At 38.7% G+C, this 25,249-nt stretch overlaps 1 protein-coding gene across 3 annotated transcripts; it reads right to left on the reverse strand.

Annotated features, from left to right (window-relative positions):
* Positions 1-1,660: 1,660 nt before the first annotated feature.
* On the reverse strand, positions 1,661-24,006 carry LOC123758258 (uncharacterized). 3 transcript variants are annotated; one of them, XM_069322567.1, is made up of 11 exons: positions 23,797-23,988; positions 16,141-18,793; positions 15,849-15,998; positions 14,252-14,386; positions 13,148-13,309; positions 10,261-10,445; positions 9,023-9,159; positions 6,148-6,292; positions 4,622-4,834; positions 3,801-3,980; positions 1,661-2,252 (listed from the first exon to the last, which is right to left on the reverse strand). In XM_069322567.1, exons 1-11 carry the CDS (start codon positions 23,971-23,973, stop codon positions 2,142-2,144), a joined length of 4,248 nt encoding a protein of 1,415 aa, XP_069178668.1. In that variant the 5' UTR covers positions 23,974-23,988; the 3' UTR covers positions 1,661-2,141. The 3 variants fall into 3 exon arrangements, with proteins under 3 accessions (XP_069178668.1, XP_069178670.1, XP_069178669.1); XM_069322569.1 differs by lacking the exons at positions 1,661-2,252; positions 3,801-3,980; positions 4,622-4,834; positions 10,261-10,445 and having other exon boundaries at positions 6,157-6,292; positions 23,797-24,004; XM_069322568.1 differs by lacking the exons at positions 1,661-2,252; positions 3,801-3,980; positions 4,622-4,834; positions 6,148-6,292 and having other exon boundaries at positions 10,261-10,459; positions 23,797-24,006.
* Positions 24,007-25,249: the final 1,243 nt, after the last annotated feature.

Raw genomic sequence — 25,249 nt, forward strand, 5'->3', positions numbered from 1 at the left:
CTCGAGTGCATGGGGAAGTTGTGTAAAACCCTGGTTTGTGTCTCGGAGATGCTACAGGATCCAGTTCAGTAGAACTTCGGTTTCAACTCTTTTGACCATGTCGTTGCTCAGTCAATTAAGGCAGCGTCTGGGATGATCTCGGATGTAGGTTCAAATCCTTGTCACGGCCCTTGTGGATTTGTTCATTGATGCATCACGTTATTGTGATTTCTGTGTGTAACCACTCTAATATTTCATATTAATATTTCCAATAAAATATTTAACATATTCATAATTTGCATATTTTCGGTATAAAAAATCCGATACAAATAAAGTCCAAAGATACCAAGTCCAGTATAAAAGACACAGAAGCATTTTAGTTCAATTTACGGGCTATTCATGTCCATGCCACCTCCTGGGTGGCTTAACCTTTATCAATCATTCAATCGCTTCTGTCTCCACATAGTCTTCCTTATTGTTCTCGGGATTGTGTGTGAAGCCCTTGAGTAGTTACTGTATTTTATTTTGTTTTTCTTCACCTAGAGAGAGCAAGACATTCTCATTCTGATTAACATATATTTTTTGGTGTGATGAATATTTGCTTTGAGCAACTTTGCCTATTCTCTGGAGGCAATGACTTAGGTCTGCATACCGCAGCTTTTCTTCCCAACTTATTTATTTTAAGTTGTGGTTTATTTGTCCTAGTTAACATGATTATTAAAATAAAATTTGCTGAATTCTCCTCTTGAATTTGAGATTGGCATAGACCTGGCCTGCACAGATTGTCCAAACTCCATATAGGTTATGATCTGGACAATGTGTGTTTGTAATCAATATGTTATCAATTAACATATTGATTACAAACCGTAATTACAAAATTACAGTAAATTTTGGAAATACTGTAAAGTCTAGGTCATGGTTATGTAAAATCTGGCAGATCAATAACAGGTCAATTTTTGTGACTACTGTATTCATCAAGACTATTTCCTTGGATTCTCTTCAATGTAACTTATTTATTTATTTATTTATTTATTTATTTATATATATACAAGAAGGTACATTGGAGGGTAACAGCGAACATAGAGTTTAAGTTGAAATTACATTCTTGTAAAGCCACAAACACGCATAGCGTTTTGGGCCACTTTTTTTTTTTTTTTAAGATATATACAAGAGTTGTTACATTCTTGTACAGCCACTAGTACGTCTAGCGTTTCGGGCAGGTCCCTATAATACGACCCCCACGAAGAATCGTTTTTACAACCAAGTACACATTTTACTGTTGAGTTAAACAGAGGCTACAGTTAAGGATTTGCGCCCAGTAAATCCTCCCCGGCCATGATACGAACCCATGACAAAGCGCTCGCGGAATGCCAGGCGAGTGTCTTACCACTACACCACGGAGACTGGTATTTGTATTTTGGGAACTGTATTTGACATTGCTGTAATTTCTATTTTAAATGCTGTAAATATAAATTACAATACAGTAAACTATTACAGAACACTTGCCTTTAATGGCCCCAAAACAGCACATTATTATGAACAATGAATATATCATATAGGCTAGGTTAAGCAATGCTCACCCTGGACAGTAACTGGATGGGCAACCATATAAGACAATCTTAACCTTAGTAAGCCAATTAGGGGCTTCCTATCTGAGAAAGCATAAATAAAAACCATGGTATGATTTTGCAAGCATTTTATTGAATTAGCTTAAATCACATGAGAGTATAAACAATTACAATATATGATACAGTAAGTCCAATACTATACCGTTCAAGTGCAGCATATAACTAACAATGTAATTAGCAGAATTATAATAAAAAAATATTACAAATGTTGTTCCATGTATGCATACAATGAATGCTAATATAATCAATGCAGCATACATATTTTTTAAATTAACATTATTATTCAAATAATTTTTATAGCAAGTTATCTTTTATCAAAGGGCCAAGTAGTTCATAGCAAGACTACTCTTACCTTAAGTAAGATAGTGCATTTCTACAAAACACATATAAAAGGGCAAATACAAAAGTGGAGTGCCTAAAAGATACATTTTGCCTGCGAACAATCAAGAATATAACCAGTATAGCAACCTCAAAAGTAGGATATTTGGTCTGCATGCAGAACAGCGTGTTCTGCTGTAGCACTGCAGTGCTCTATTACTGGGTGAGTAGCTGCGCCTTTTTGGTTACGTCTTCAATGTCTCCAACCATGTAGAAAGCTGCTTCTGGAATGTGGTCATAATTTCCAGACAAAATATCTTTGAAGCTCTGGAAATCAATAAAAGATTGTTATGTTTGGTGATATATAATCTCCTCATTCAAAGCTCTCTACCATAATTAATATGCCTGAAATACTATGTGGATTGGTTGTTTTGTGTGTTGTACATTTCTTACCAATGAATTTTCCATTGCAACATTTTCAAATGTATGCAATTTTACATAAATAAATTATATATATATATATAATGCATGACATTTCCTGCTGATTCCAAACCAGCAATGCCATGGTCAAAGTTTTCAGGGTTTTCGAATATTAACTCTCTTACCTTCAGATGTTCTTTCACCACCATACCCACTCCTCCTCCTCCCTTCCTAGTTTTCCTGTCATGTCTCCAAACTGAGTAGCCCCTTGGGAATACGATCTCATTTAAAATATTTTCTTAAAGTTTTGTCTCTGTTAGTGCATCAAAACCTGGGATCTTAAGCTGAATTATATCTTTTAGCTCCAGTATTTTTTTATTTCACTCCATCTATGTTGGTATATACAATTTTCAGGAACATGTTCCCCTTTTCTTTGTCCTCTAATTCCCCTTTCTCTAATGATTTCATTAGCTTTCCAGTCCCTAACACTTTGTTGAAAAAATAATTTTTCTTCTTCATTTCTATCCCCATTTAGATGTTTTGCTTCATTGGGGTTTATTTTCAACTTTTCTGTCTTTCTTTGAGAGGGCTTGTCTTATTGATCAAAGTTTGCCATCCTCATCACTCTGCAATTTCCTGACATTTCTAAGCATTTCCATCATTTGTTTCACTCCCTTAAATGTCATCTTTAAGGGGGCAATTTTTTTTTTTCTCATATTTTCCTATCCTCCTAAAATCACTGACATTTTCCTTTGAATTGAGGCCGTCTCCTAAACCTACAATTTTCTTACTGATTTTCATCTCTTATGCTGGTCTGTCCACTCTAAATGATATTTCCTTTTCTAAACACCCAAAAATTATTATATTATTTATTTATTTATTTATTTATTTATATATATACAAGAAGGTACATTGGGTTTGTGAGAATACATTGGATAGTACAGTATTTACATTCTTGTAAAGCCACTAGTACGCGCAGCGTTTCGGGCAGGTCCTTAATATGTTCTTATATATGTCTATGAGCAAATTATTGGAGCAAGAAAGAGAATTAATCAGCATCCTGGTTAACCAAAGATGAATGCCTTAACCCATGAACCATGGCATGACAAAAATGATGTAACCTGGGATCCACCAGGATCTATTACGAGTTTGAAGGCACAGACCTGGTAGCCAACCTAGTTTTACATACAACTCACATGCACTCTGGAGTAGGCAATGGAGTTCTCAAGCTTGAAAGTTTTTCATACAGTATTTTATCCTCTGTTGTTACTAAAATATTTTGTGATGCAGTAGGCTTATAATATAGTTATAATCATTTTGCTGTATTATTATTATTGATGAGTAACACACAGTTCATTGTAATTATATCAAACTAGTTTCTTGCAAATAAATTTTGTAATATGCTTGAAATATGTTCAATCTCTTCCATAACCCAGTGAATACTTGTTTACTCACCTTAATTGTCTTTTCTAGAGGGACAAACTTTCCTTCATAGCCAGTGAAAACTTCTGCAACCTGGAATGGCTGCGACATAAACTTCTGGACTTTCCGCGCTCTTGATACAGTTAATTTATCTTCTTCAGAGAGCTCATCCATGCCCAAAATAGCAATAATATCTTGTAGTGATTTATAGTCCTGTAATAAAGCACAGTAATACAAAGATTTAATTAAGATCAGAATTAGTAAAACAAATCTACATAATGTATTTGTTCTAAGTAACCAAATTGTACAAAATATATTTTCCATGCTGTTGACAAAAAAAAGGCAAAAATGAAAAAAAAGACCCTGTACATTTTTATTACAGTTGGTCAAGATAGGTAGTCTTGGTTGCCTATTCATATTATCAAGATAATACTGTATGGTACTATATTTCTAAAGAAATACTTTGTGATATTTTTCAGATTATTTATTTACTTGGCTTAACACCAAGCCCGAAACGCTATGCGTGCTAGTGGCTTTACAAGAATGTAAATTCAACTTAATTTCTACGTTCTCTGTTAACCCCCCAATGTACCCTCTTGTATATAAATAAATAAATAAATAAATAAATAAATAAATAAATAAAACCTCAACTGTGTATGAAGTATGAGGAATAATAAGTATTTTTTTATCAGTAGTGTTGTGGATGGTTAGAATTAACTTGAAAACTACTTGGTACCTATGACAAGTATAAAAGAAAGACATTATATCACATGTAGAGACAGCTAAATTTAACTACAAAATACTTATAACTACACTGGCAATTTATCTTTATTCAGATGATAAAATCACAATACCTGAAGAATCTTTTGAACACCTCGAGCAGTATTATAATGCTCGATGCCAATGATATTTGGGTCCATAATTCTAGAAGTAGAATCCAAAGGGTCAACAGCAGGATAGATCCCCAATTCTGCTATACCTCGAGAGAGTACAGTAGTAGCGTCAAGATGAGCAAATGTGGTTGCTGGTGCAGGATCCGTCAAGTCGTCAGCTGGCACATAAATAGCCTGAAACATGAACAATAAGGCTTTGAGTTAAACAGAGACAGAAAACACATTTCTTAGCCAAATCTACTGGCCGTAACCATTAAATGGCTCAGCTAATTAAGTCCTATACATTGTGGTGGATATAATAAAAACTAGTTTCCAAAACTAATGTAACAAAACTTGCATTTGGTGATACAAGCACAGGTGGTGATCGAATATAGTGATTGGAACTGTTTACGGGGTTAAAACAATATGTGATTTGTCCATAGGACAGGGGTCATTCAGAGTCCTATGTCTGTCTGGTGACATTTTGACATCAATATGAACTCTCTACCTTCAAGCACGATGCTCTTTCCCTTCTCTCTTCCAATTTGGTGTAAAAACATTCTATATTATATTATATAATATTATATACAGATATTATATTATATTATAGAATATTATATTATAATCTATGAGAATAAAGACGTAATAATGAAGGAACTGCTTGAAGGTCACAAGGCAATGAAAAGTTGCAGGAAGAAAAAGTTTTGACAAAACAATTTACAGACTTTAAAAAATCAATACAAAATACACTTTATAGGCATGCTCCCTGGGGCCAACCAGGTGAGCCCGCGGAAAAATCAGACACCTGAAGGAAACACATTGAAAATAGGCATAGTTCAGGATAGGTATGCAGGTGCTCAGGAGAGGGATGCAAAACCCATGGATAGGCAAAGACGAAAAAAATAACCTCATTATATGAAACCTTGCGAAAGAAGAGGACAAGAATGACCAGGGATTCATTGAGGCAATGATAAAGAAACTGATAGGCAACTATGAGGAATTAAGTATATAAAATGTTGGGAGGTTAGGCAGGCCTGAAGCAAATATGGTACACAACACCACGAGCCACCACGAGTCACGGGACACCACGAGTCACGGGACACCATGAGCGTAGCTCTCATCCTGTAACTACACTTAGGTAATTACATCACTGCTAAATTTGAACACAGGAGGAGGATACTCAACAGTGACTACAAACTAATTCTCGTAGAGTATAATTAAGTACTGTACTGTACTAAATAACTACTGTAACATGTTCCTTAGTATACAGTATTTTTATGAATAAAATATTATCATTATTATTTTTATTATTATTATTATTATTATTATTATTATTATTATTATTATTTTTATTTTATTATTTTTTATTATTATTATAGTTGAAATATGGTATCAAAGTTTATTACATTTAGAAGTAAACAGAATAAGGCAAACTGAAGTACGTCAGTGAAGGACGTCAAATCCTGCCTTGCTGAACCAAGAGTCAACTGTACTAAATAGTGTCTCACCTGAACTGAGGTAATGGATCCCTTCTTTGTGGTAGTAATTCGTTCCTGCATGTTGCCCATGTCAGTGGCTAGCGTTGGTTGGTAACCCACAGCTGAAGGTATGCGTCCTAGTAGTGCAGACACTTCCGACCCGGCTTGAGTAAATCTGATGAATAATGTCGTTTTGATTAGCTGCCTTTGCTTTTTTATGAACATTTTTTCTTAATACATTTCTTAATTAAAAATGTTCTTCACTTATAATAATTTCAATTATTTTTTAATACTGCACATCCAGAGGTAATTGGTATCTCAATTATACCGTCTATTCAGTAGTAATTTCCCTACCATGTACAACTCATGACAATTTTGTATTAACAGGTACTGTACTGTACAGTACTTCAATTGTACAAATTTTATACCTAGTGCCACTGCTTTGTATCACAGTGCCTATCACAGTCGATTCACAACCTACTGAATCTGATTTTGTTTTCCTGACAAGGTGAAACATAAACATAATAATATGGGCATGTTTCCTCTATACCAGTTGCCTCTCTTTTACTTAGCAGCAAATTAGTCCCCAGGAACTAGATTATTGTGTGTTGCGTCCTGTGAAAGATTTACCTCATTTACCTGAGGGGGCCACTAACTGTAGTGGCCTCAATGAGGGCAGGAAGCTGGCAGCTCGTCGAAGGTCACCTCATGTGTCTTCATCTTTTCAGGTAGATTTTAAAACTCAACACAGCTTTGACATTTACGACTTCGGGGGGTTGGCAGTTCTATGGGTTTATAACCCTGTGGGTGAAAAAGCATCTCCTGTTCTCAGTCCAACATTGTAACTGGTTGAGCTTGAAACCATTGCTCCTTGTTTGTGTTACATCTGACCTTTTGAAGAAATTGTCCAGATCAACATCCCCTAACTTGTTCAGTATTTTCAAAGTTTCAGTGAGATCTGCCCTGTCATGCCTGGTTAACAGTGTTATTAGCTCTGTGGCCTTCAACCGTTCCTGATACAAGAGATGATTTAGCTCTGGAATGACTTTTGTTGCCTGGTGTTGCACTTTCTCTAGAGCAGCTATGTCCTTCTGAAAATGAGGACACCATGCTTGGATACAGTAATTCAAATGTGGGAGGGGGGCAGTGCACCAGATATTTATATAGGTGAATCATTACCTTCTTTTCCTTAAAGTCAAAAGAATGCTTGATTATTCCAAGGGTTTGGTTAGCTTTTCTGACTGCTGCTCCTACCTGTTGTGCAACTTTTGGTGAGTGGTGGATTTTGACTCCAAGGTCCTTTTCTTAATCAATCTGTTGTAATGTAATGTTATTAACTTGGTAGTTGTGGTGTGGGTTGTTATGCCCCATATGCATGGTCTTGCATTTGACGATAGGTCAGCCACTGGCCCAGAGTGATCTTGATAAGGCATTAGGAAAAACTTCACGTCCACCATTGTGAGCACTTCACTTCCATCATCAACTATCATGTACAACAAACCCTTCAACCAATATTCAACATTCTTAATTTTGTCTTCCTGTAATGGATTCTTCTCTTTCATGATCCATCCACATCACTATTAACATTTAATATGATTGCCATTCTTCACCTGTCTTTTGCCACTTTAGTACACAGTGCAGCAGTGTAGGTGCATCATCTTCCTATTACAAAGGTGATGACATGATCACTACATACAAATTTTTTAATTTTTTTTATTGATTTATTTATATCCAAGAAGGCACATTCGGTTGAGAAAATACATACACTGGGGTTTGAGTGTTACATTCTTGCAGAGCCACTAATATGCATAGCATTTCACACAGGTCCTTAAGCTAAACAATAAAAGTAATAACCGGTACATTGTAACAGAATTTGAGTTTAACATAATAACTACATTACAACTTGATAGAACAAATTATACCGATGAAGTTGCATGTCTTAAGCACTGAATTAGGTGAGTGGGTAGCACAAGGTCGGCAACTCTGAGGACAAAACTAGCCAACTATAAATGGACTGTTGCTCCAAAATGAAAATGTTGGGATGCCATTGATCTTGCACAAATTACATCCATATGCCACCCACCAGTAATTGAAGCAACTAAGCCAACAACAAATGGACTGTTGCTACAGAATGGTAATGTTGGGATGTACTTTTTAGTTTTACTTTTGAATAAAGTATAGGGTAAACAATTCGTTAATTCATTAGGGAGTGAGTTCCATACACTGGGTCCTTTTATTTGCATGGAGTATATCGACAAAACTGACAAAGGATTTTTGAAAACGGCAACTTCAAGAACAAGAGGATATAGGTTCAAACTAGGGAACAATGCTGCCCCCCAAAAATTAGAAAGTTCACTTTTGCAAATAAAGTGGTAGATGGTTGGAATACGTGAAAAGGTGGTGGAGGCCAAAACCATTAGTAGTTTCAATGCATCATATGACAAAGAGTATTGGGAAGATGGGACACCATAGGCATAGTTCTCATCCTGTAACTACACTTTGGTAATTACAACCAATTTATCAATCATATCCACATCATTAAGTGTTGAACATGCTCTAGCAGCATCTCTTGCCCGAAACGCATTGCGTAATAGTGGCTTTAGGCATTGTATGTACTAGCTCTATCTATATATCAATCCATTAATGTAACATCACTTGTATGTATATACCTTACCTGAATAAACATCTGAATCTGAATCTGAATCTATAATTTTGTTTAAAGATTTTCACAATATCATTTACTGGAAGGTAGACAAAATATAGGAAAATGGTACAATAACTAGGGTTATAAAAAAGCACCAATGAGGGAGCACTTAGAAACAATAGGAAGACAATTACCTCCGAAACGATAACTACAGACTTAACACATTGCCTCACCTAAAGATATTATCAATAAATGCCTCACCTAAAGATATTATCAATAAAGAAGAGCACATCTTGACCTTCTTTGTCTCTGAAATACTCGGCAACTGTAAGTCCTGTGAGAGCCACACGAGCGCGAGCACCTGGTGGTTCGTTCATCTGCCCATACACCAGAGCTACCTGGAAGGTATGTATCATAGTCAATGTCATTTCTAAAATTATTTTGTTAAGTAGAATTAAGAAATCTAATTTGTATACCAGTTTCTAGATACTCTATTTTAACTGTATTGTATTGTAGGTGATAGCATTGACACATACTGTACTGCACAGTGAAATATCAACAAATAAAACTTTAATTTAATGAAACTTAAAAATTTTGAAAAGAATGGTTACCAAAAAAATGTCTCAGTCCAGACCTGGGGACACAAACTGCATAACAAATTCAGGTCGTCTTTGCATCAGAAAACTCGGTGATCATATTTTTCACAATTATTTGCACAATTGTTATGCCTTTAGTGGTAAATACTGATGAAAAAAAATAAAACCTGAGTGAATATGAAAACCACCTTTTCTGGTGGCATAGCAGCACTGACACCACTGAGCAGGATGGCATAGCAGCACTGACACCACAGAAAACTTTCGAAATGGTCCCTCTAAGGTTATTGTAGGCACAATACTAGTTTTTCTATAGAATCCTCAACCCAGACCAAAATGAACGACAGAGTTAATAAAAATTTAAAGCTCTTCTGACATTGCTCTCCTTGTCATGGGGCTGAGGCCTCCCCAACCCCACACAAGCAAGAATGGGGTAATGATAATATATTTATTATTATTTTAATATATTTTACCATATGGCAAATGACAAAATTTAAACAGTTGCTTCTTGCTGTGACTAAACAAGAGGTGAACATGTAAAAGTAAAAGTTAAGAATGCTCAATACAGTAATCAAAGTGATTATTAAGAGAAAGTACTAATACCAATACAACTACTGTATACTAACTTGTAAAGGATACAAGGGCAGAGCAAAGGAATAATGCCCACCTACTTAGACTATCAGGGATCAAACACTGACCTTAAAAGAAGTCTGGTCATCATTGTACAAATTAGTCTGAAGTAAATAGACGAGAACTCCAGGAAAGAAGCACATTAAGACAATTAAAATGCAAATGCACTTCTGGCATAAATATCAAACATAACAAATGAACTGCATTTGTATTTTGAATGCATGAACAGTATTGCTATTTATCCCTGTAATATTTTTTTTACAATTTATTTCTTACCTTGGAAGTCTCATCTGTGAGAGAAATTACACCAGACTCGATCATTTCATGATAAAGATCATTGCCCTCTCGAGTTCTTTCACCAACACCAGCAAACACCGAGTAGCCACCATGAGCCTTGGCCACGTTATTGATAAGTTCCATAATAAGTACAGTCTTACCCACACCAGCACCACCAAACAATCCTGAAAGTCATAAACTGCAAAATACTGAAACTGGCAAGCTCATTTCCCAATAAACTACCATATTTTCAAGTGAATACAATGCAAGTTTTAGGTCCGTCACCAACCAAATTGTATACAGTATTTACATGCACACTATCACATTTTCCCCTACAAATCCACTTGAAAATCAGTTTCAATAAATGTTTGATGAAACATATAAGGAACCTTTGATTAGCTGCCAGCTTCCTGTCCCCATCAAGGTCACTAGAGAGTGGCCTTTAGTAAATTCAGGTAAATACTGTACTAAAAAAAAAAATCCAAAAAATAACCTCGTAAACTAGGATGCCAGAAAATATGGTCACTTTCCTGCCAATGGACATCACATCATAATTTTCTTCACGTGTCATATAGCATTCAACAAGTACAGATCAAACAAAGGAGGAAAATATATGAAACAGAAACAGCTTTAACCCTTAGACAGCGGCTATGGAGAAATGGTCATACCATGCACAATTTAAAAAAAAAAAAATCCAAAATATAATTTCATCATAGAATTATTAATTTGTATGCAGAATATATAAGAAAACACAAAAATAAAGGAATGTTTATCGTTTCACTGGGTGGAAACGCTGTGTAAGTCTGCGTCTGACACTTGTCAACACCTGGTGCTCAATTCAACTGGCGCTTCCTGATTTATTCTCTCATGTTTCACTGATTGTTTTATCACTTGTTGTTCTTTATTTAAATCCAGAGAGAACTCTTATATCCATATTTGCATCCCACATGTAAAATCCAAACAATAATTGTTTACATCATCATCAGATGACCACATTCCCCAAGTAACATTCTTGAAGATAACCACATTTGTACAATGAAATAGTAGCAGGATTTGTTCATGGGGTCAAGGTAAATTCCATTGCACCCACATAGATCTATTACAGTATACCCATATTTGCAAAATACATGAAACTCGAAACAATCATTTTTCAAATCTTCATATGATGATAACCGCATTACCCTGTGAATCAACAATTGATGATAACTGCTGTCTAAGGATTAAATAATACTGTATTTGGGCGATAATGCAGTAAGGCATTGGGTAAATTATCCTAACAGTAATCATTGTTTTTAATCGTTACTAATCAAGCGTACCTCTGACTTTAAGAAAAAGGAGGTAGTGATTCAACTGTATCACTGGTGCATCCATTTGGATTATTGTATAAAAGCATGGAGACCTCATTTTCAGAAAGACAGCTATTCTGCAGAAAGTGCAATACCAGGCAATAAAAGTCATTCCAGAACCAAGTCATCTCTCATATCAGGAACGGTTGATGGCCACAGGGCTAACAACACTGCAAACCAGGCATGACAGGGCAGATCTCACTGAAACTTAAAATGATGAACAAGTCAGATGACCCTGATGTTGATCTGGACAATTTCTTCAAAAGGTCAGATGTAACACAAACAAGGAGCAATGGTTTCAAGTTCAACAAGCCTCATTGTAGGACAGAGAACCGGAGATGTGTTTTCACCCATAGTGGTGGAAGAATCATGACACCTTACAGGTGGGTGGTGATAGGTGGAAAAATTATGACACCTCACAGATAATAACTTTTTCACTGTCAAATCTGTCTAACTCAAACACGTACCTGTTGTGGGTGTGTAGCAAGGTGAGTAACTCTAGTTGATCATTGGATCTGTGCAAAGATAGACAAAAACACAAAAAACAGAGTACTTTACTTACAGTATGCCAGCCTCACACACTCAAACCAAATGCCTCATACACACACCTTGCAGAAGGTCTGAACGGTTGATCTTCACACTCATCAATCTCATGTTATGATGTGGATACACTAGAGTATGGTACAGTATTATTATTATTATTATTATTTACAGCTTTGGTATGTAGGGAATTCCATGTATTTATTGCCCTTTGGATGAAAAAACATTTCTAATTTTTTGTCCAGCATTGTGGTTTGTTGAGTTTGAAGCTTTTTCCTCTTTTGTGCATTATACTGGATATTGTAAAGAATTGGTCTGGAATAATATCTTTCATTTTGTTCAGTATTTTAAAGATCTCAGTGAGATCAGCCCTGTCATGCCTAATTTATTTATTTATTTATTTATTTATTTATTTATTTATTTATTTATTTATTTACAAGAAGGTACATTGGGTTTGAGAGAATACATAGCATAGTATTTACAATCTTGTAAAGCCACTAGTACGTGCTGCGTTTTGGGCAGAAACGCTGTAGTAATTAGTTGTAATTAATAGAAATTTGTAGTAGTTAGTCCCAAGGCCCTCAATCATTCATGGTATGAGCAGTGACTCAGTCCTGGAATGCTTCTTATCACAGTGTTGAACTTCCATTGAGTAATCCATTCCCATAGTAAATTAATAAGAACAAAATCCAAGTCTACCTACCTTTAGAATGTGTATTTTCCTTAGAAGCAGCACAAACACACTAAGAATGTGAATTAATTTAAGGTACAGCTCAGAACATTAAAAAATTTACATTTATAGGTTAGTTTACATTTATAGGTTTACATTTATAGGTTTACATTTATAGGTTACATTTATAGGTATAGACAGCTCAGAGGACAGGTTGTTACAGTAAGATATAATTACTCAAAGTCATAATCACAGTCCTTTATTAAAAACCAGCCAATTACTATTGAACAACAATAATGTCAAAATGAAAATGAACAGATAAAATAATTACCTATCTTTCCACCTTTTGAGTATGGAGCCAACATGTCAACAACCTTTATTCCTGTCACCAAAATTTCCTGCTCTACGCTCATTTCCTCGAACTTGGGCGCATCAGCATGGATGGCAGCGTGTTCTGTTGTGCCCATAGGACCTCGCTCATCAATTGGTTCTCCTGCAAGTGGAAATTCTATATTTAAAGTGACAGTACTTCAAAAAACTTAACAAATATATGCAGTACTAGATAGGTACTGTACCTGGCTTGCCTGGATCAAGTCGAGCCTGGCCTCGGGCCAGGCCCTCTCACAAGTCGAGCCTGGCCTCGGGCCGGGCTTGGGGAGTAGAAGAACTCCCAGAACCCCATCAACCAGGTATCAACCAGGATCTCTCTCCCACCTCCCCCTTCCCTCTCTCGTACCCTCTCCCCCTCTCCACTTGCCTCCCCCTCCATTCCTCTCACCCCTCTCCTTCCCTTTCCTCAAACACCTCCCCCTCTCCACACTTTTCCTCTCCTCTCCTTATCTCGCCCTCTCCCTCTCTATCTCTCAGAAAATGTATTATGAACCATTGAAAGTGTGTTCCATAGACTATGTCCCTTTATTTGCATAGTTTACACAGATTCAGTGTAAATCTTTATCTGATTTACAATTGTCTGTAATTATCCCAATTATCTGACCTTCTATTTTTGATTGACAAACAATCAATCAATCAATCAATGTGTATACAAAGAACATAAGAGGCAATCTCTTAGAATTACTGTACTTCTATGTAGAGTAATAAAAATATATATAGTACAGCTTTTTCTGATTGAAACTCTGTTCACTCCAATACTAAAACTTTGCCTAATTAATGTTCACTCTAATTCTAGTATTACTAACATATGATTTATTATATAAACCCACAATTGATCTTCACACAAAATCATTTTGTTATCCATAAGGCTTGAATTAAATCCTGTATGAATCAATGAGCTTTGTAAAAATGTATTCCACCTAAACAAACTATATATTTACTGGACTTTAATATTATTATTATTTTAATTATTGTCTCTATGATGAAAATAAAGGCTTCAATATAAATAAGTACTCTATACATTTCCATAACTATTTTTACATACCAATGACATTAATGATCCTGCCCAAGGTTGCTGGGCCAACTGGGATGGAAATTGGTCCTCCTGTATCGGTGACAGATTGTCCACGGACAAGACCTTCTGTTCCATCCATAGCAATAGTACGCACTGTGTTTCCTCCTGTGAAGACCATAACACCTAAATGTTAAAAACTTCAGGAAACTTCACGTGATAACTTTTTGTATCTCACCTTGTATGTATGTACTTTACCTGAATAAATATTTGTATTTGTATTTGTTTCTTGAAAATATTTAATTGAACAATCACCTGCACAATCATTTAAATAATGATTTCCCAAAACCATCAGATCAGAAAGAAACGTGTTAGGCTTAGTCCCACTAGGCCAATGACTGACCTTCCCCAGGATGCAACTCTACAACAGTTGCATAACTTCTGGGTACCTATTTACTGCTAGGTGAACAGAGGCATCAAGTAAAAAGAAATGTGCCCAAATGTCTCTGTTCTGAGTAGGAATTTAACCCTGAAACTTTTCAAATGAGAACACACCATGGTGCCCACTGTGCTGCAGAATCTGATAAGGTTACCTACCTTGAGGTTACCTTGAGATTCCACCTAAGGTAAGACTGTATATACTGTACTGATATACAGAGAATCAGTAACATTTCCTCCTCGAATTAACAAACAGATAATGAAAAACTATGCTAATGGATACAGTAATTTAAAATATTGAACGTAATTTTAATATAAACAAAATATGGCCAGATGTTACTGGATACATAATGTTTTGGCTTTCATCAGTTTTTCCTATGTTTATTTTGCAAGTTCTAGGAGAGGGAACTAGTAGTGAAACATAGGATTGAAGAAATGATGGTGTGGGAAAGAAGCCAGATTAGTGAGAATAACTGGACTGTGTCCAGAGTAATCTGACCTGAATACAGTATTGGAGAATCCACTGTACATAGAATATCATAAATCTAACTTCTACTTCATTCATTATTTGCATACCCATCATTACTGATGGTAGGTAAACAAATTAAAGAATTTGGAAATAATTATCACAAATTTAAGAAATGTGCATGTCATCCAAAATCATCAACTGCCAGAAATCTCAGGCAATTATTCCAAGTTTGCTAACTATCACAAGTAGTGTAATCACATAATTACAACCTTTCCAGTGCTGCCTACCGGATGTGTGTCATGCATGCGTGCCAAATTAAAATTATATGTAAATGTCTCGACTAACAAACTCTTACTCTGTGTCAGGGCCTGTTGAGGTCACAGTAATGTTAAGTTTGCTAAAACTGTGTAGATATTGTTGGTTTATTTATGATGGTAAACTATGTAACTAATTGATCAGTGCTGAAACTTGATTGGCTCGATTAATTTTAGCTCGAATAATTTTAATTCATGAGCCCATTATGCATTTTTGTAATTATTTCCACTACTCTTCCCGAGATGAGTATGGTGTATATTTTTCTCCAAATTTTGTTTACATTATTTCAAGATTTATGTCAAGTCAAAACCTTTAAATCATTATGTTTAGTATACTCTACTATGCTGAATATGTACACACACTCATTTTCTCAATATTTGTGGAAAAAAAAGGATATCAGGAACTTACCAAGATGTTGAGCTACTTCCAAGACAAGGCGAGGTTGTCTATTCTGTACTTCAAGAGCATTGAGAATTGGAGGAAGGTTTCCCTTGAACAGAACATCTACTACGGCTCCAATCACTGCCGTGACATTTCCTACTCCCAGTAATCCAACCCCTGAAAGATACAATATTAGATTATACTGCACAGATAAATATTTCACGAGATGATTACTGAAGTTTGGGTTTTAGAGAACTTAATAAAGTATTCCCTATCTTATGTAGAAATAGGAAAAGGTGTAAAACCAGTGCAAATTTACCTTCGTCACTGATTGTTGTCGATGTCAATTCACCAGAAGCTGCAGTAGATGGAACAGCTCCTACCTCAAGAGGGGCACTAGCAATTTCCATATTTATATCAGAATCTTTGGTATTTAGTTCTACTAATGTGTCAATGGGTTTTTCTGCCGTTTCAGCTAATTCTCTTACTGCCGCTTTAGTTCCAACAGCACTTTCTTGTACGGCTTCAACATTGGATTCTGGTGATGAATCTTGAATTGGCTCCACTTTAGTGGTATATGCCGGCAGAATTGATGATGCGGCTCCTTTGGCTGGTACTGCAGCTTCAACAGCTGGTTTTCCTGCTACATGTTCAGTAACTCTTTTGGGTGAAGCTTCAACAACCTGTTCCCTCACTGTTCCAATAATTGGTTTTATTGTTGCACCTTTAGATATTGTTTCTGTTGTAATTTCGCCAACTGGCTTGGCTGCCACAGCTTCAGAGGATGTCTTGGCTGTTGCAACGTCTGTGACTGTCTTCACTGCTGCAGCTTCAGGGGCTGGCTTGGCTGCAGCTGGTTTGGCTGCTGCAGCTTCAGCAGCTGGCTTGGCTGATGCAGCTTCAGCAGCTGGCTTGGCTGATGCAGCTCCAGCAGCTGGTTTGGCTGCTGAAGGAGCTGGTTTAGCCGGTTTGGCAGCTTCAACAGCTGGTTTGGTTGCTGAAACATCTGGTTTGGCTGCTTCAGCAGCTGGTTTGGCTGCTGAAGCATCTGGTTTGGCTGCTGAAGCAGCTGGTTTGGCAGCTTCAACAGCTGGTTTGGCTGCTGAAGCACCAAGTTTCACAGCTTCAGTGGATGGTTTGGTTGTCACAGGTTTAGCAACTGGTTTGGTAGCTTCAGCAGATGATTTAGCTGATGCTCCTTCAACAGCTTTAGCAGCTAGTTCGGCAGCTCCCACAGATGGTTTGGCAGCTTCCACAGCTGGCTTGGCAGCTTCCACAGCTGGTTTGGCAGCTCCCACAGCTGGTTTGGCAGCTTCAGCAACTGGTTTAACAGCTACAGCAGCTGGTTTGGCAGCTTCAGCAGCTGGTTTGGGAGCGTCAGCAGCTACAGAAGCTGGCTTGGTAGCTTCAGCAGATAAAGAAGCTGGTTTGGCAGTTTCAGCAGCTACAGCAGCTGGTTTGGTAGCTTCGGCAGCTACAGAAGTTGGTTTGGCAGCTTCAGCAGATAAAGAAGCTGGTTTGGTAGCTTCAGCAGCTGATTTGGCAGCTTCAGCAGCTGGTTTGGTAGCTTCAGCAGCTGATTTGGCAGCTGGTTTGGTAGCTTCAGCAGCTGATTTGGCAGCTTCAGCAGCTGGTTTGGTAGCTTCAGCAGCTGATTTGGCAGCTTCAGCAGCTGGTTTGGCTGATGAAGCAACTGGTTTGGCAGCTTCAGCAGCTGGTTTGGCAGCTTCGGCAACTGGTTTGGCAGCTTCAGCAACTGGTTTGGCAGTTTCAGCAGCTGGTTTGACAACTTCAGCAGCTGGTTTGACAACTTCAGCAGGTGTTTTGACAGCTTCAGCAGCTGGTTTGACATTTCCTGCAGGTGGTTTGACAGCTTCAGCAGCTGGTTTGACATCTCCTGCAGGTGGTTTGACAGCTCCTGCAGGTGGTTTGACAGCTTCAGCAGATGGCTTGGCAGCTTCAGCAACTGGTTTGGCAGCTCCAGCAGCTGGTTTGGCAGCTTCAGCAGCTGGTTTGGCAGTTTCAGCAGCTGGTTTGGTAGCTTCAGCAGCTGGTTTGGTAGCTTCCGCAGCTGGTTTGGCAGCTTCAGCAGCTGGTTTGACAGCTTCAGCAGCTGGTTTGACAGCTCCTGCAGGTGGTTTGATAGCTTCAGCAGATGGCTTGGTTGTATCAGGTTTATCAACTGGTTTCGCAGCTTCAGCAAGTGGTTTGACAGCTTCAACAGCTGGGTTGGCTACTGAAGCAGCTGGTTTGGTAGCTTCAGCAGCTGGTTTGACAGTTCCAGCAGCTGGTTTGGCAGCTTCAGCAGCTGGTTTGGCAGCTTCAGCAGCTGGTTTGACAGTTCCAGCAGCTGGTTTGGCAGCTTCAGCAGCTGGTTTGGCAGCTTCAGCAGCTGGTTTGGCAGCTTCAGCAGCTGGTTTGGCTGCTGATTCCGATGAAGATAATTCAGAATCAGACGACGAAGAGCTTGAATCAGATGACGAAGAGTTGGAATCAGACGAAGAAGGTTCCTTTGCTGCTGGTTTTAGTATTTCTGGCCGAGCACGAATAACATCTGTTAAAGTGGCGCCTTTAAGCCCTGCTGAAAGCTTTGTAGTTGCTACATCCTCCGAAGCATATGATGTCGATTGGCTTGTCAGTTTTGAACCTACATTGCCACGTATGCCATCGGCAGCGGAGATGGCCGTGTCTACACTGACAGAGTTCTTCTTGATATCCCACGATTCCTTCCATCCAGCAACTTTGGCGGCTGCCTTCTTTACTTCCAGAGATGGTTCTCGTTTAGTTAGGGTTGGTTTTGGAAGTTTGTTCTTCCATTTTTTATCAGGCGCTGGTACAGTGGTGTGAATTTGATGTTCATGGAACAAAGGGGAGAGATTAGAAATTGCGGGAATATAACCAGGAGGGACAAGTCTTCCTTTAAAGCATCCCAGCCTGATTCTTCCAAAAGCTGACACACTTCGCCCATGTTGCTAAAAAAAGGAAAATAAAAATTAACAACTTATATTTCCATATAAAGAACGCATATATATTAGCAACTGATAATTATGCTATATATATTTTAAATTAGGTCATGGAAAGTGCAAAATATGTTTATAATATAGCTAAATAGGATAAATAGTAGAGTAATAATTGTAGGCCAGAGCTTCCAGGGGAAAACCAACACGTTGGATATTTTAAGGAAAAATGGGATGGTATAACGTTATTTTTTGGATTAGTAATAGTGATTATTAATATATATCAGGGGTCAGGGCATATATATATATATATATATATATATATATATATATGTATATATATATATATATATATATATATATATATATATATATATATATATATATATATATATATGTGTGTGTGTGTGTGTGTGTCATGGCAAATGGGGGGACCTTTGACAAGCCGCCGGCTTCCTATCCTCATCGAGGCCACTAGTGTGGGTCACCCTCAGGTAAATTTAGGTAAATATACAGTATTCGAGTCATTAGAAGTGCAGGATCAATAAGCATCGTCTTAATCCTTATTGCCTCCACTTGCATTGATGAAAATGATGAGTGTTTATATATATCATTATTTCTTTGTATTAGAATATCAGAAATTACATACGTTTGTAAATATTTGGTAAAAGTTATAACAAGTCGCTTGTGATAACTTTTACCAAGATGATGTTTGTCTGACCGTGAGCGCGTGACCAAATGGGCCATTACAATTACCTCTAATACGGAGTCCCTGCTATGTGGTCTCATTCCAGTCATCTAGCCACACCCTCCAATCCCGACTCCCCTATGATTGGGTTAAAGACCTGATAAAAAAGTTTCACCTACGTCACAGCTACTCTTTAAACCTAATTTAACCCAACCCAACGCAGTACACATCACTATGACCTCATAATTTTAAGTCCTGCATAGGTTTTGGATCCTTCTGGGGAAGGAGGTACTCCACAAGATAGCACAATGTCACTATTGTTCGGGCTGAGAATAGCTTGAGCTACCTCATCCCTTTGTGTGTATTTTACCTCAATAAACTTATTTCAATTTCAACTATAAAACCAATCCATTTTCATTATCGACCGAAACAAATAAACAACTTAAATATTGGAAACGTTAATTTTCCTTAACATGGTAAATTAACGTTTCATGCAGTACCTGAAACGTTTCCAATATTTCCAGTTACGATCACGTACAATTATCGTTGCACTAGACCCTATACACAGCTAGACTATGTTACACGTATAAGTGCACCGAACCAATGAGTATAAATTTTGTAACAACTCTTGTATATATCTCAAACAAAAAAAATTGATTAAAAGTATACTAAAGCTGTATTCAACGACAGATGAACCGTGTGGTATTACTGGTCATTTAACAAACACGTTTCATCATTTTTATTTAATTTTACATATTACAAGAGTTCTTACGTGAGAACATTGTTAACCTTGTACTCACGTGTTATTGGCTGTATCAGTAATCTTTGACCAGTCACGTGATAACGACTAACAAACGTGGTTTAAAGTCCTTGGTCATAATCTGGTGGTTAAAGTCGTGGTCATAATCTGGTGGTTAAAGTCATGGTCATAATCAGGTGGATAAAGTCGTGGTCATAATCTGGTGGTTTAAGTCGTGGTCATAATCTGGTGGTTTAAGTCGTGGTCGTAATCTGGTGGTTAAAGTCATGGCCATAAGCTGGTGGTTAAAGTCGTGGCCATAATCCGGTGGTTAAAGTCGTGGCCATAATCTGGTGGTTAAAGTCATGGGCATAATCAGGTGGATAAAGTCGTGGTCATAATCTGGTGGTTTAAGTCGTGGTCATAATCTGGTGGTTAAAGTCATGGTCATAATCTGGTGGTTAAAGTCGTGGTCATAATCTGGTGGTTAAAGTCATGGTCATAATCTGGTGGTTAAAGTCATGGTCATAATCTGGTGGTTAAAGTCGTGGTCATAATCTGGTGGTTAAAGTCATGGTCATAATCTGGTGGTTAAAGTCGTGGTCATAATCTGGTGGTTAAAGTCATGGTCATAGTCTGGTGGTTAAAGTCGTGGCCATAATCTGGTGGTTAAAGTCATGGTCATAATCAGGTGGTTAAAGTCCTGATCATAGTCTGGTGGTTTAAGTCGTGGTCGTAATCAGATGGTTAAAGTCGTGGCCATAAGCTGGTGGTTAAAGTCATGGTCATAATTTGGTGGTTAAAGTCATGGCCATAAGCTGGTGGTTAAAGTCGTGGCCATAATTTGGTGGTTAAAGTCATGGCCATAATCCGGTGGTTAAAGTCGTGGTCGTAATCAGACGGTTAAAGTCGTGGCCATAATCTGGTGGTTAAAGTCCTGATCATAGTCTGGTGGTTTAAGTCGTGGTCGTAATCAGATGGTTAAAGTCGTGGTCATAATCAGGTGGTTAAAGTTATCTTGTTAAGTTATCTTGTTATCCCTTGTTAAGATACGATAGTTGCTGCCATCGGCGACTGGTTTATTGTGCAGGGCGGGAAGTGCTGGCGTTGTTCCCCAGCCTAACGGTAACAGAGCTGAGAAATGTGAGTCAGTAACAGGGCAGCCACCTTCCCGTGGGCGACGGTGTACAAGTTAGTCACAGTGTTGGTAGTACTTTCACTACCTACAGTACGCAAACTTGGGACAGCTAAAACTTTAGGGCAATATATAATTTTTGATGAAAATGATCGACAAATTGTGTGTAAATTTAGAAGATATTTACACATTTCAGTGAAATGAGTATAACAAATAGCTATTTCTGAATGGTTGAAACCCAGTTGTTTAATGGACCTTCCATTCAAATGAGTCGTAATTTGTTTTTTGTTTTTTTAAGTTTCTAGAGAGCGTGTTAAGTCTAGAGACCGGGCCGCGAGGATGTTGATCCTTGGAACCAACGTAAGGTGAAGACCCGCCAGCATGGTCGTGACATCCCTCAAGAATAATTCAACATAAGGCGAGTAACGGATGATACCCTCACCGGCGGCTCTCCTCGGCCTATACCCTACACGAGAGGCCTAAACGTCAGTATTTTGCTGTTGCTGGTTTATGGACCGCGACGGCAGAGGGGCCGTATGTCCCCCGGCGTACTATTGAAGGGTAAATCACAAAGCCAGATGGCAAAATGAACGTTGCCTGTCGGCGGTGCGAATACGCCTGGCTGTGAATAAACACACTGATGGGCAGATGCCTGGGAAGCCCCAGGAGTCCCTCAGGGAGGCAAGAACTCCCCCCTCCCCCAACCCACACAGAGAACACTAGGTATAGTCAAAGTAAAAACACAGCCCCTCTTTACACACAGAGATCACACTAACGTGATGCATCAAATGAACAAATCGTCGTAGCTGAGTCGATTAAGGCAGTGTCTGGGATGCTCCCGGACGCAGGTTCGAATCCTCATCACGGCCCTTGTTGATTTGTAACACAGCCCCTCCTAAAACGCAGTCTTCCAGTGCCCCCCGACAGAGCAGAAGCCAGCAGCTGAGGAAGACACGTCAACTACCGGCACCTCTCTGCCAAGCCAGCGCCAGAAACTGTCTCCCAGCCGGAAGAACCACTCAGAAAACGATCAAAATCTATCCACCTTTCTTGTAACCCAAGGAAAAAAGTGACTGATAAATGCGCCAGACCGTCGTAACAATCCGGACCGTTGATCTGCCAGACGGCAGTTCCAAAACCCTATGGGATAAAACTGCATAACAGAACGTGATCCGGCGGCCCCAGGCGCAGCAGGTGTCCAGACGTCCGCCCGTCGTCAAGGTTGAACTAGGAGTCCATTTTGGTGGTGTTAGCACAAACCACCGTAGCTTACCTGAACACTCACATATACGGTGATATCTAGGCTTACATGTTATCCCCGCCATGTGACGATGAAAACGTTTTCTAATTTATTATGGACCCCATAGCCCTCGCGGAATTTAGTACAGTACATCAGTTTAATGACGTTAGGAACGTCATTAAACATCCTCCCGAGCGTTAGGAATGCTCATGAGGATGAGTTGGATAGCCTACCCATCATGTGGCCAGCGCCGGAAATTGACGTTAGTCACATGATGGGTTCGTGAAATGTGTCCAATGCAATTTAAACCACATAGTGACTTGAATTGCATTTGGACACTTATTGTGTTGAAGTGCTATACAATATCCTCGTGTCAAATATACATAATCACTTTAGTCGTTTTACATACTGTCCTTAAACAGTACTACTATAATACTTAATTTTGACGTGTGTAGGCTACATGACTGATACAAAATGAGATTTCCTTTGTATAATAATTATTTAATATACGGGGTGACGGATTCAGTATATGCACTGTGGCTGCAAAGGGCGAGGCTGCATCCACGCGGTCACCCACCCAGTTGCTAGTCAAATCCAACAAAACTTAACCTGAATGCGTGAGCGTGTACAATAACTTCTTCGTTTCTGGTAACCAATTTTAGAGGCTAAAATTGATCTTCAAGCACTATCTGTAAGCAATTTGGAAAGACTGTGATTGTAAGAAAGTCAAATAAGTGAGGTCAGCCCCAAAAAATATATATATTTTTGGCAGCTTATTTCCGAACATTACTAAAGCATCATTGCAATTTATTACACGGTTGCTTTATCATTCCAGCTAAAGAAACAGTGCACATCCCATTATATTCTAAACGTTTTCATATAGACTGCAACAAATTAACGATTGGACCACATCGACTACGGTAACAGCAGACGCTCAAGGTAACGTGATGAAGGAGCCAGGGTTTCAGATTCCTTATTCCAGTTCTCGTCTCTCGGACAGGTTGAAGGTGGCTGGGTAGACACACTCCCACGCTCATAATACACGTAAGTTCTGCCCGAAACGCTTTGCGTAATAGTGGCTTTAGGCATTGTATGTACTAGCTCTATCTATAAAGCCAACAAACTTTGTAAAATCTCTTTATGTATGTACCTTACCTAAATAAAAATTATTATTATTATAAGTACATATGCATGAGTCTTCTAGATTGATACTTACTAGGCAACTCTTGTGGGATGCATACTGCGGAAGGTCATCTTGAGTTATCTTGAGATGATTTCGGGGCTTTAGTGTCCCCGAGGCCCGGTCCTCGACCAGGCCTCCACCCCCAGGAAGCAGCCCGTGACAGCTGACTAACACCCAGGTACCTATTTTACTGCTAGGTAACAGGGGCATAGGGTGAAAGAAACTCTGCCCATTGTTTCTCTCCGGCGCCCGGGATCGAACCCGGAACCACAGGATCACAAGCCCAGCGTGCTGTCCGCTCGGCCGACCGGCTCCCTAAGACCGGAATAAGGTCTGTAACTATTATTGTGTAAAATAGTTACAATTTACTAAAAATATTATCTTGATTTCCTAAATTCATACAGAATGACGACCTTGCTTCATGCAGGTCGGTGTTCAATCCCCGACCGTCCAAGTGGTTGGGCACTTACTAGGCAACTCTTGTGGGATGCATACTGCGGAAGGTCATCTTGAGTTATCTTGAGATGATTTCGGGGCTTTAGTGTCCCCGAGGCCCGGTCCTCGACCAGGCCTCCACCCCCAGGAAGCAGCCCAACTGGTTGGGCACCATTCCTTCCCCCCGTCCCTTACCAAATCCTTATCCTAACCCCTTCCCAGAGCTGTATAGTTGTAATGGCTTGGCGCTTTCTCCTTTCTTCTTGGGAACTTCGTACTTAGGCCTAGGTCCTCCCCCCCCCTCAAGGTGGAACTACTGACCCTCCCCAGGACACAACCACACAATAGTTGCCTATTTTACTGCTAGGTAAACAGAGGCATCGGGTGAAAGGAAACGTGCCCAACCATTTCTGTCCTGCCCGGGAATTGAACTCGGGTTCCTCGGTTGAGAACATGTAACACTGGACTATGCATGGCTCCCTTATGTTTACTTTACAGCAGAAAAGTTTTAATAGAACATCTGTTATAGGCGAAGAACTTTAACAAAACATTTTTACAGCAGAAGGCTTAAATAGAACACCTTTTACAACAGAAGCGCTTTATGTAATTCATAAAGCAGCCTTTACAGCAGAGGAATTTTAATAGAACGCTTTTTACAGTAAGGAGCTTCAAGATAACTTTTACAGTAAGGAGCTTCAAGATAACTTTTACAGTAAGGAGCTTCAAGATAACTTTTACAGTAAGGAGCTTCAAGATAACTTTTACAGTAAGGAGCTTCAAGATAACTTTTACAGTAAGGAGCTTCAAGATAACCTTTACAGTAGAGGAGCTTCAAGATAACCTTTACAGTAGAGGAGCTTCAAGATAACCTTTACAGTAGAGGAGCTTCATGATAACCTTTACAGTAGAGGAGCTTTAAGATAACAACTTTTACAGAAGAGCTTCAGTTGCCTGGGGGCTGATAAAGGTTAATTTTAAAATCCACTAACTACCCACACTGTACGAGGTAACCTGTCTCCGGGTACATTTCGCTACAGAGCATGTCAATTCG

This window comes from Procambarus clarkii, chromosome 11 (genome assembly GCF_040958095.1).
Source record: "Procambarus clarkii isolate CNS0578487 chromosome 11, FALCON_Pclarkii_2.0, whole genome shotgun sequence".
Taxonomy (NCBI): Eukaryota; Metazoa; Arthropoda; class Malacostraca; order Decapoda; family Cambaridae; genus Procambarus; species Procambarus clarkii.